This window comes from Dermacentor albipictus, chromosome 9 (assembly GCF_038994185.2).
Source record: "Dermacentor albipictus isolate Rhodes 1998 colony chromosome 9, USDA_Dalb.pri_finalv2, whole genome shotgun sequence".
NCBI lineage: Eukaryota > Metazoa > Arthropoda > Arachnida > Ixodida > Ixodidae > Dermacentor > Dermacentor albipictus.
The window spans coordinates 20,415,114-20,427,688 of record NC_091829.1 but is presented as its reverse complement, the minus strand read 5'-3'; the positions used below and the strand labels follow the sequence as shown (position 1 = coordinate 20,427,688).

Here is a 12,575-nt window from a genome sequence, read left to right as displayed (position 1 = left end):
CCGAGTTATAAAATTGGAGCAAAAGCACAGTAAATGTTCACCCCCGCGGGCATAGAATAGACATGAAACACGAGAGCCTGCTTAGTAGAGAACGCTATGTCGCTTAGGTAGTCGTACTTTGCTCCTAATGCTTCGTGCTTTTTTTTTTTATACAGAACGCTCCATAACGTACTCCATAACGCCGTTTTTTTATTACTTGTGATAACGGTCGTTCATTATTCGAAAAGTATTCGAAAACTATTCGATTCGATTCTGGCATTATTCGATTCGTATTCGATTTGGTATCAAAATTATTATTCGTGCTGCCCTAGTAGCTATGTCTATAAGTATACTTATATTCTAGATAGATTTGACAGAGCCTCCTTCCATCTCTACTTGTTACGTGTTAATCACCCGTTACTGCTTTAAATCCATCAGTGCTTCCTATAGATCTTTGCGTTTACCTTGTCTATTCGGAGCAGAATGACATCACACTTAATCGTTTCCCTCGCTTGAATGCATGGCAAATATAGCCTACATTGTCGAACAATATATATATCGCACATATAATGTACTGCGCGTCTCACCACTGCCACAACTGCTATTCACACGGAAGCTTACGTAGCGCTTTGACTGTCGCGTGCCAAGCTTATAGACCATCAAAGGTGCCCTCGGATTCTACAGCGCCCCCCTTTGGTTTTATATAGATACAAACATGTAAGTGCGTTTGTACACTGTATACCCATAGTCAATTCGGAGACGCACCTTGACGTTTGCCCTGCGCACGTGCATGTCGCCGAGGATGTCGCTGATCCTCTGGGCACTGAGGCGTGTCTCCAGCAGGCCCATGTCGTCGTGCTGGTTGGGCGTGAGGGTCAGCAGGGAGACCAGCCCGCCGCCGGCTAGCGGCACCTCGACCGCGGTGCAGTTCAGGTAGTCGTGGCGCGCGTAGCGGACCCGGGTCCAGCGGGCCTCCAGCATCGCCGGGTTTCCGCCCAGCGACTCGATCACTTCCGCGGCCGCCGCGGTCGTGTCTGCGAGTTTGGAGGGGGGGGGGGGCAATTAAGTGAGCTCTGACGCAGGGTTGGTGTGAGGTACGCGCGCCACTTGACTGATAGTAAAATCTTCAGTCGGTGTACCTCGGTGCACCCGAGGACTGGTTCTGCGGTAAAAGGGTATACATCCGAGTCGAAGGCGTGTAGAATTGACGAACGTTCTACAAAATGGGCACGCGATATGGTGCGGAAAGTACAGTGTTATACACGGCGACACACGTGTCGGCGCGTTTGTTTTTGCTTGCTTGGTTGGGCCATCCATGTACATGGTATGTGCAAGTCCCACCCGTGTTTAAGCTGTAGCCCCATGTTCGCTTGTATTATAGCTGCCAGAAAGACGCTAAATCTCAATGGCCTAATCATTCAAGGGATGCGAGATGAAATCCCAGCAAAAGAACATTGGAGGATCGAGGAATGGGACACGTGATGTGCCGCGTCACTCCCTGCGCGGCAAATTCAAAAAAAAAAAAACGCTCAAGACGTCGTTTATTTTGCGTCAGCACTTAGTGCTGGCGCTTTCTTGCTTTTCGTTTTTCGATTAGAAGAAAGGCGCGGGGCAGGATACAACCTGTGGAAGGCCAAAGCGGCCTTCCACAGAGAGCCGCCTCTCCCACTTTGAAAATCGAGGGGAAATCGTGTTTATATAAACACCGTCACGGCAGCCACAGTATATACGACGACGTGCAGGCATATCTATATACATGCTCACCTTCCAAAGAGGCTGGGTCGGCCCGTCTTCCGAGCTGCAGGATCGTCGGGGGCGCCGGGTCGACCAGCGGCTGGGCCTTCCAGCGGACCCCTTCGGCGGGCACCAGGTCGAGCTCGATGTGCGAGTCCAGGTGCAGGCCGGACAGGAGCAGCAGCTGCGTCCACGGCGGTGGCGTGTCCGGCAGCAGGTTGGCCAGCTGCGCGTGGCTGGCCTTCTCGACCACGGCGTTGATGTGCTGGCGCGCCTCCTCGGCGTTGGCCGCAAAGTCCAGCGAGTGGACGGACGCGTTGTAGAAGTGGTACAGCGACCGCTGGAACGGGTACTTGACGCCGAAGTCTCGCTGCACGTACAGACTCCTGCGCGACAGAGCTTGCGTGTGACGTCGCTCGTGTGGGCTCGCGGAGCAGCGCTTGTCACCGTGCTGGCCCTCCAGCATAGCGAAAGGTTCTAGCACGCTCTAACATATATCTATGGATGGGATGTTGTCAGTGTGTCCAGTTCCGTGGGTGAACCGCCTCAATGTTATAGAAACTCCGCGGGAACGCTCCTGGTGTGTGTGCCAGAACCACCGCGCGAGGTGCCGACAGACGCAGCTTCTCGCCGTACTGGGAAGTTATTCTGCAAGAGTATCCACCTAGTGGACTTGTCCGTTTTGTCTGCTGTTGAAGTTCTGATTGGCTGGGCTGCCCGTCCGCAGCCGCGAGCCGCCACTGCTAATCAGCACTTCAGCAGCAGACGAAATGGACATGTCCTCTAGGTGGACTCTTCCCCTGGTCACTATTCATGGCGTTTAAGATGACGTCAGGGCAGATGCCCTCTATATAGGCCGACTGTACAGACTGAAACGGTTTCTCATGCAGTCCAGCAATTCTGTAGGCCTCGCATGCTTATGTCTTCCGCACCATTGTTGCTGAAGTGAGGCGAATCTCGTGTAAGTCCCACATCCTCGCATTGAGCTACGGCCCGGTTAACGTAGCAGGGGGTCCCACGAGTTGTAGACATCCCCCCTTTCCGACGTCTTTACGCTGGGCGAGCTGCTTCATCAATTCTTTGAGAGAGTTGATGAAGAATCCTAAGCCTTCCACCTCGGCGTCTATACGTAGCGTTGCTTTCGGACGTTAAACCCAATCAATCAATCTGACAATCAATCCGTACAAAGATCGATGCAGCGCATACCTGAATATGAGCAGGTTGGCGTCCCTCAGGTTGTGCGCCAGGTGCGCGGACAGGTCGCGCACCGCGACGTGCACGTGCTGCATCCCCCACAGGTAGAGCACGTGGCGCAGCGCCATGGCCGACGAGCCCCGGGCTCCCAGCAGCAGCATGCCCAGCGACGAGCTGACGCAGAACGGGCACAGGGCCACGTTGCCCTCGGCCTGCGGCTGGCGCGACTCGGCTCCAGCGTCCCGCAGCGCCCGGTACAGGTCCAGCCCGAACTGGTTCGCCGAGAAGGCGAGCTTGCGCGTGCCGAACGGCAGGCCCTGCTGCGCGTCGGCCGGCTGGACGCAGGTCAGCGCCAGCAAGGCGACGCAGAAGGCGGCCCGCAGCGCCGTGGTCTTGCGGACTCCTGGACACGAGTTCGAGATGGTCGCCGCCCGCGGCGCCATGTCGCGTCTGGTGGTCTCGGATCCGCAGGATGGGGGTGCGCTGCGCGCGCGGCGCGCATACAAGCGTGTTATGTACGCGTCAGGCAGCCTGCAGAGTCAAATGTTGGTAGTCCTGAAGCATGTGCGTAGCAGCGCCAACAGACGACCACAAGAAGGGAGGCGCGTATACACACAAGCGCGCCCTTCACAAGTCTCCCTTGTGGTCGTCTGTCTGCGCTGTTACCCATATGTTTCATGATGAACTAACTCCCCCCTAAAGAAGTAGTAATAAGTGTTGGTAGACTGAGTACTATATAGAAAGACTCCAACTGCCCCTAAACTTCGTAGTAGTATACCAGTAGTATGTAGCGCTAGTTGGCCGGGCATAGGGGAAAATCAAAACCGTCGTCCTCTACTTGGGACAGTTAGGTTACTGTCAGGATTGGCCGATAGTGACGCCATGTCTTTTGCATATATAGTTGACCTTCGGTGAGACCTAACAGGCACGGAAGCATGGCTTCTTTAGGCTCACTAACTAACTATACGTATTTATTAATTTGTTTGATTGTTTACTTGTTTGTTTGTTTCTTGTGTTTTTCTTAAGAACCAAATGACGCCTCTTCGATATTAGGGGCTGACAGGTGACAGAATTATCTCCAAAGAGCGACGTCGCTCAGATCAGGGCGGCGGATTGACAAACTATAGATCGCATTTCAAGCAATTGAGCGGCATGGTCGAATCAAGTAGTCTGCGTGTTAACGGCCGGGCCGCTTTTAGTGAAAATCTTAACTTGTTCACTCTTATAGGGTGACAATCCCCAAACCTAAACACACAACGAAACAACAATGAAGATCACGGCACAGTGACAACGATGACGTTGATGGAACAACGAAATGACGGCATTCGGTATGACAATTCTGAAATGATGGCATCACAACTGCATCGCGATGACGATGGCGTATGAGGACAACGGGATGGCTACGAGTGCATGACAAGAATTCGATGGTGAAGTTGGAGCTAGTGGCGACAATGGAACGATCACAATGACATCACGACGTGACGCACTGTGACAAGGAACGTATGACAACCGTATAACGACGAATGCATGACGTCAGCGTCATGATCCCGATTGAATAACGAACAAGGAAATGACGCCGATGGAACGGCGAAGGCGTTGTGACGACGTCGTAACAATGACAGGACGATTGTATGACGATTCATAGCGTGACCGCGACGGTGTTACCGCGACGGTGTGACGAGATTATAATGTAGCTCTCGAAGTACACTGCACCTTTGACGCAGCGCGCTGGGGAAAAGAAATGCTTAGATAAACAACACGTAAGCGGATTTAGCATGTGTTGACAAGTGAAGTGACCTGTTTCCTTTTTTTTTTAAATTTGTGTCACTATTATTGTGTCGGATTTGCTTAAGTTTTCTTCGAGCTTCTGAATTTTGTAGTTAGATGCCATGTGTTATAGCGGAAAATTAAACACTTATGAGCAGTATGTATGCTCGCCTGCGCCAACCTGCCCTTCGTTACGCTACGAAGCAGCACTTATAGCCATGAAAGCCTTTGCTCGTATGTGCAAAGCTTTAGCAGAACATATTATCTAAGGCATATTTGGTTTGCATTGCACCTTACTTTGTTTGCATCAGATGTGTACCTGTGCTCTGTGCGAGTTGCCTCTTGCGAAAACCCGGAATTCTCGGAAATCGAAAAACAAACTGACGTGCTCTGTAACGCGACTGCCCTTACGGAATTCGAACTTGTCAATGGCAGCTCGCACAGCAGCTTTAGGGACACATGTAGGGTCATGAGTGTTATTTAGTTAGTTTTGTGCGGCAGAGAATCAACAAATGACTTAACATTTGTTGTGTGGGCGGCATCGCAGGCAGTGTGTCACGCACATGCGCATTATCTTCGAAACACCCGCGTTGTACGTCACAGGTCATGTGAGTCTGTTGAAACGCACGTTTTTTTGTTTTGTCAATTTTGCTTTGCTTTGCTTTGCTTCTATGTTGAACTGTTCACGCGAAGTCTGCCTCCCTCGAGCCCAAAGTGTGCGCCAAAATCGTGGTCAAAATACACTTGCCGTTGCCTAGGCTTAATAATAGCTATTTTGACGTGGGCAGACCGTCGGGGGTGTAGCTCAGATGGTAGAGCGCTCGCTTAGCATGCGAGAGGTACGGGGATCGATACCCCGCACCTCCACATCTTTTTTTTCTCTCGCTCTTTTTTTTTTTTTTTTTAATTACGTTGATGATGAATTGCACACTGAAGTGTCATATCCTCAATCGACATCGAAGCTGTGCACGATTTCTGTTTAGCGCGTTGCAGCGTTATGCCCCCCCACCCTCCCTTAAAAAAAAAAATGACAGCAAGGCCCGGAAATCTTGATTGACCGTGTCATTCTCTCACACGTGCACACGCAAGATGCCCAGACCACAAACGCAAAAACGTATACCTCGCTGACCAGGAAACTAAACAGCCAGAGCAACACGAGTGTGTGTCTGACAACGGTCGCCACACATTTTTGTTCCCTGCAGTCTGTGTGAGAGATCGAACTCGAGATCAAAGCACGCAAACAAAAATCTGCTTAAAGAAAAAAAAATGAAAGATATATATATAAATCAAGTGGGAAAAAAAAGAAGTGGAGGTGCGGGGTATCGATCCCCGTACCTCTCGCATGCTAAGCGAGCGCTCTACCATCTGAGCTACACCCCCAACGACAGCGGGGTGAAAATATTGCACATAATAGGCTTTATTGCACAAACGTCATCAATCGCTCACTTATGTTGCGAGTTTATTTTTATAAGTAATTACTGTCAATAAGTATTCACATAACTTTTGTTCACCGCATATTACGCAGCGATTCCGAGTAGTAATTACTCGCAGTACGACGGGTGCCTTTTCTTTTCACTACATAGATGGCGCTAGCTGTCTACACAGCGAGATATAAGAAGGAAGAAGAAGCATGTGCTTGCTGCGGTAAAGCTAGGGGAACGACGGAGCATATTTTATTAGAATGTGAAGACATCTATCCAGCGGTCGATTTAGGCACCACTGGCCTCCTTGAAGCCCTTGGGTTCAGCGGGAGCAGTGGTAAAGCAAGCAGGTCCGCAATAGACATCAGTAAGAGGCGATTGGAGGATTGGTGGAAGAAAAGTAGGGAAACGACAAAGGACGGAGACGTACAAAAGCACAGTTCGCAATAGGGTATCAGAAAATTTGGACGTGGTAGTTCATAGTGTGTTTTTTTTCTCATGGGTTAACATAGGTAGGATATTAGGCAGCATAGTAGCAAGAGCTTGGTGACGCAAGCCACCGCCCCGTTCCAAAGGGGACGCTCATAACATCCATCCATCCAGCCGTTATGAAGCCGTGTTGGCGCCGAAATGAATGCGTTCAAATGTTTGCAAACTCGATGGTTCTCACCGTTCAACCTGCAGGCCATTGTACAGAAAGTCGAAACAGAATAAGTCGAAACAGAATGTCAGGCTTCCCCCAATCTCTGGCGTTATTTACGTTAGAAATTTAGCGAATGCCTACAGTTTGGCCCAGTCTAAATACCATCGATAATCAGCTTAATCATCCCGAATGCAGTTGTGCAAGGAACAGTTAGAATTCGCGTCCACTTTCACCATCTGCTTTTCTCTTTAGGTAACTAATGTTGTCGTGCCCGCCAATTTAAATGTTCACGCAACTGAGTCGTCGTACTCCACTACTGGATTTTTATTTGCGCAGGCCTGGTTTCACATCGGTCTCCTCCGTGCTTCGATGGATCGGACGGGCAGGGAGAGAACCAGCAGCTCAGCACGAGACGCTCCTTATCAACTGATAGCTTGAGTAAGTGGCTAACGTATACCGCAATCTGTGAGTTACATTGTTGGCATGCTTCATTACCCATCTCATCACCGTGTCGTGATGGGATAAACATAATTTTCGCACGAATGTAACGTTACCGCTGCCGCCATTCGCAGGCGTCATAGTCCTTGTGGCTTCTCTCTCTTTTTGTTGTTGTTGTTGTTGTACACTGACACGTATTGAAAGAGCAATTGCATTATCACCATCATTGTTGTCGTTGTTGCTGGTGTAAAGGGGCATAGTGATGGCGAGCAGAAACTTTCCCAGCTGACGATAGTTTTTTTTCTGGCGTCTGCTACATCAACATCACGCAAAATTATCAAACTTTTTATTCGTATACGATCTACCTATAGTATATTATTTTCTTTCAAATCACAACACCCTTCCCCCCTTTAACCATCATACGGACGTCGCACACCCACTTTGAAGTTTTTATATCTATAACCTCTTTCACCCATTGACCAAAGTTGTCTACTAGCTCGGGCCACGAAGTCGTCTGCTGGCTGCTGTTTTATTTCCAATACTTTTAATCCCTTACGGGCTGTTACAGAGTGGGAGGAGAACACTTCAGACACATTTACACAAAAAGCATTTCCAGCCTCTGCTGGAACATTTCGGCTGGGTGGCATGCTGTGAACGCATTGGCGTCGAGTCTGTTCCATTCAACAATGGTTCGAATGAGAAATGAACATTTTAATGTGTCCACCCTTGGGCGTGCAAGGCTGAATGGCATGAAGGTGATTTGTACGAGTTGATACTCATACTGGACGTCGTTGCTGGATATGCGTCTGGATATATTTTCAAGCTTTTTATTGTAAATTCAGCCGCGCTATTTTTCTTCGTCGAGACAAGGGTGTTGCCGGGCAGGCAACACGGGCCCATTAGGTATGAGCCTGAATAGAAAACTTGCTGCTGGCTGGCCTGCTGTGGCTGGGTCACCGGGTAACTTGGGTTAGTGGGTATGGTGCCGCTATAGGCATATGTGTGGCCGAACAGACAACTTAGGCACTGCGTATATGTGATTGTGGTATGCGCCCACTCTGGGCCAATCCCTCAGACTTTGCCAAGGTGACACAAGGGGCCACGTGCCATTTACAGCGAAAGCACCCCGCACGCAACGGACACTGCCGCCTCGAACGCCGCCGCTTGATGGTTGAGGCTGTTGCAAAGAAGCTGCAGCCCGGATACTACGGGGATACTGCGGATCCAGCCAGATAATATCGTGTCGCAATATCATTTGGCATTGTGGTTGGCAGCGAGATTGCCGTCTTCGTGTGTCTGCAGTGGCAACACAATATGTCGGTAATCGGTGCACTGCTTTAACGCTTCATTTATTTCAATAGAGTAGAGATGGAGGGGGAGTGGTTGGTCGAATTCGAGAAAACACGGCGCTTCTGGTCGAATTTTCTTTTTAACCTGGGCCCGTCGGAAACTGCTATTACAATGCCATTACTGCTTGTTAGTTACTCTTACTTGTTAACTTCTGTTGCTTGCGTGTCTCGACTAAGTGTTTGTTTGCTAATAGAACCTAACTTAATATTCGTCATTCGTTTTCCTTTAGTTCGTTATCATCTCGAACTGTCTTTTTCCTCTTTCTTTGTTGGGCCCACAGACACAGGCCTGTCTGGTGATCTTTGCTTTCGGGAACGCGGCGGCGTTCCTCGCAGTGCGCCCCCTGGGGGCGGTGGTCCGCGGTCCGTAACAAGCGCTGACCCGTGAATTCGCCGGAGAATGACACCCGTCGTTATATACACGGAGCACGTGATGCGGGGGCACCCTCATCATCGCGAGCTGCCCCATCCGGTCGCGAGAAAGGAAACCCATATAGACACGCGAGCTGGCGACGAATGCGCGCTCCCCCAAATAGACCTTCGCCGTACACTGGCAGTATAGTGAAGAGAGAGAGAGAGAGAGAAATAATGTGGCGTGAGAACACCGTGACGTCATGGTGGGGAAAGCTGGCGGTTACGCATTCTTGCATGTGCGCGAGAGAAGTTTACTGTGCAAGCAAAGGCTGGATGGTAGCATGAATTTTACTGTACAGTGTAAAAACGTTTACACCCTTAAGGGTGTTTTCTTGTCGCGCTAATAACACCCTTACCTTAGAGGCTTACAAAAAATTTATAGAGGACCCGGCAACGGAGCTCTAACTAGACGTGCGATGACAAAAGAGGTAGTTGAAAACTATGCAATCGTTCTGACAGCCTTGGGCGCACAGAAATATACGACAGGAGAGTTTCATATCTTTCCCTGCTAAATTCTCTTGTCGGATATTACTTGGCGCCCAAAGCTGTCAGAATGATTACATATGTAAGGCCCTAACGGTAAGGGTGCTAACAGTGCAACAACACCCTTAAGGGTGTAAAGATTTTTACAGTGTATATGTTAAACATTGGGGAAGGGGCTTTGGCCAGTTACCCCATTGCACTTGTAAATTTACCCTGGAACATCACGTGCAGTGCATATACAAGATAAGGACACTGGCATTTTAGCACTGTGAATGAATGAAAGATGTAGGAGATAATTATTAAAGCCCACAGTAGGAACCGGAAAAAGAAAACAAAACAAATGAAGACCCAAAGGCTCGCTTGCAATTTTGATCTGCTGCGGATTAAAAAAAAATGCCGTGTATATACCGCCTTTTGGACGTCGCCAAACCAACGTAAAAACTATCATCTCTGACACGTGGGTTATTCTGCCTTCATCAAAATTTTGCGAACGCCAATATATAGTGCAAGACCTGTTTCTTAAACATTTGCCCTAGACGGCGACAGTATCACTGATATGCTTCTATCTGTGACGATGTTTTCTTTTTATGCTTCCTTTCTTTTTGCAATACTGTTCGTCCTACCGTTGGAAGTATTTACAGCGATTTAGTGAGAATGGGTAGTGTGTGTACGTCTTCGTGTTCTGAATGAGTTCCCTAAAACATTTCAGATTTTTAAACGTGTAAGAGATGTTGGAGTCTTTAACTGGCGCTGGCTACACCTTTACACATGCACACACATACAAATAATGAAGGCTATAAGTATTAAAAAGGTCACGTTAAAAAACCGCTTAGACCTAAAGTTCACGCATATAGTATCTCAATCTCATTTAAGTTATGCTGCTAGCACAATTGACCGGCCGCGGTGCCCCAGTGATTATATAATGTTCTGCTGCTGAACAAGAGGTAGCAGGTTCGATTCCCAGCCAAGGTTTCTCTGCGAGCGTCCTTGAACGCACATTGCCGTCAACCACTTTGATAGCCACCTCGAAAGCAATTACGTAAACTATTCTGACCTAATCAAAATGCGATGCATGCGGAACTGTATATCGGTGTAGTTTTATCGTATGTTCATGTTGTCATGCTAGATTTCGTGATAAGCTCACACTAAAAAAAAAATATTTACAGAGCTGATTATATCTAGACTGTTCAGTCTAGACTGTTCTGTCGTCACAGACGACGAAAAGCACCCGCGAAGTGCGTCACGTACGCAGTCAGTTGAAATTAAAATGCCGGATGGGTAGCATCAACGTGGCCAACTGACCACACTTTGTTTTACTTTCACATCTGCGTCTACACAAAGAAAACTGGTTTTTGCGACAAGAAAAAGAAGTCGGTTCCTTTCGCATACGTGGAGAAACTGCTTTCTACATCAAACCATGGTGATTAAAAAAAAACACAATTTTCTTTTCCCGTTTGTAATAAGAACCGACTTGGAAAGTGATCATGTCCCTGATCTGTATTCCTGTTTGAGGAGGATACATGTGAGGTTCCATTTCAATGCACCCTTTTCAATACTGTCCATCGGGTTTAGGTTGGTTAACGAAGTAATGGATGATTAGGAAGAAACCTTACACACTGACAGTTCCTTTGGGATCAACACGGCTATGGACTACCGCTTCATTCGACGTATTATCGGCAGGTTAATGAAGTTCATGCCATCGAAAGGCTTTCGCGAACTAAGTTCGGGATATTCAATGCACCAGGCACCGGCACGTGGAACGCGCATGCTTTTGCTGGATAGTGTGCGTTAGAGGTCACGGAGCTCGACCTTGAAAAGGGGGCGCTGAAAATCGACCAGAAGCGCGAGTGTGAAAACCGTCCACACCTCTATATACTCGCTTTCGACCGCACGAAAAACGTAGCCGCCCAGCGTATTCCACAGGGAACCTCACCTTGTGCGTCTTCGGTTAGGACAAGCGGCTCCCCGCTGACAGTCGAACCGGCGACCTCCTCGCGATGGTCTTCGCGCGCAAGGAAGTCTCCTTGTTCTTCTTCGAAGGCAAGCTCCTACTTCGTCAAGTCCGTCACGTATAACTTTCGGCGGAAAGCGCACCAATCAACACGCACGTGTGCCAGCAGCAGTTTGATTGAACTCCGACTAAAACACGCTTTTTGGTCACTGAATGGGGTCGCCCTGCAGACCGAGACTACACAGCCATCTAAACACAGGGGGGTTCTCACGTGGTCCAATGGCGGTGGTGGCAGATCTTCAACCTCCGCTTCTCCTCGACCTTCCGAACTGCAGACCCGTCAGTGGAAAAGACCAGCAGGCTGTGCGCACTCCGTCGACCTGAGGACGAGGCTGTGTCCGACCGGGCCTCCGACCGTCTGCCAGGTTTATCGAACGTATCGGCGTCCACACTATCAAGGCGCGGCAAGCATCCGCGGTCACCACCGTGCAAGGTGTCGATGACGTCGACGCCCCAAGCGCTTGCTTCCCGCGGCGTTTTGCGACCGATTCGCACGGTTTGTCTTCGCGCTTTGCGGAGCACGTGGTCCCTCGGCCGACGGCGACACAGACGGACAGACAGCGAACGAGTATCCCCCGCCGCGAACAGTCCTGCTGCGTTCTTTGTTGCTGCTGCCGCTGTACCAGTTGGCCGACTGCTGGGCTACGGATGCTGGCTGGCGGGGGGAGGAAGGTTGCTATAACCCAGTTTGTCCCTCCAGCGGCGCGGTTGCGTTTGCACGGCGACGAAAGGGGCTGTTGCACTTGGGCGTGTTGCGGAGAGCTTGGAAAGAGGAGGGCGCGTGGATGTGCGCCACCCTTCCCGACACGGACGCTCCCGTTGGTCGGCGTGGCGTGAGAGTCCGTCGCGGACCGCCGCGTCTGGCGCCCGGGGCAACGGCCCATGGACGGGGCACGTCCTCGACGTCGGCGAAGCTCCGCGAGCGACGGCGGCTTGCTTTGCGGACGCTCTTCATTCCCCCCCCCCCCCCCCCCTCTGCTTCTCTTTCACGCCGATAGCGCTGGCGTGTCCGTGCAATCCTGCTGAGCGCATCCATGGCTGCACCGGGTCTGTTGCATATGCGCTGCGCGCATTCTTGCCGCAGGAACGCGTAGAGATGCCAGGACTAAAAACGGCGTTTTCTTTCTTCTGTTACGAGTGCC

The 12,575-nt window shown here is 50.0% G+C and overlaps 1 protein-coding gene and 2 non-coding genes across 4 annotated transcripts in view; 1 reads left to right on the top strand and 2 right to left on the bottom strand.

The window, feature by feature from the left end:
- The window catches only part of LOC135917328 (leukocyte elastase inhibitor-like), a 35,072-nt gene that overhangs the window by 7,776 nt on the left and 14,721 nt on the right, over positions 1-12,575 (bottom strand). For both annotated transcript variants that reach the window (XM_065450917.2, XM_065450916.1), the window contains exons 2-4: positions 2,920-3,390; positions 1,744-2,099; positions 745-1,013 (exon numbers count right to left, since the gene is read on the bottom strand). In XM_065450917.2, the coding sequence (XP_065306989.1) occupies positions 745-1,013; positions 1,744-2,099; positions 2,920-3,350 (1,056 nt within the window). In that variant the 5' untranslated portion in view covers positions 3,351-3,390. The remainder of the gene's footprint in view (positions 1-744; positions 1,014-1,743; positions 2,100-2,919; positions 3,391-12,575) is intronic.
- Positions 5,469-5,541, top strand: TRNAA-AGC (transfer RNA alanine (anticodon AGC)). The gene has a single exon. It is a non-coding gene; the product is annotated as a tRNA-Ala (tRNA).
- TRNAA-AGC (transfer RNA alanine (anticodon AGC)) lies at positions 5,982-6,054 on the bottom strand. Its single transcript has one exon. It is a non-coding gene; the product is annotated as a tRNA-Ala (tRNA).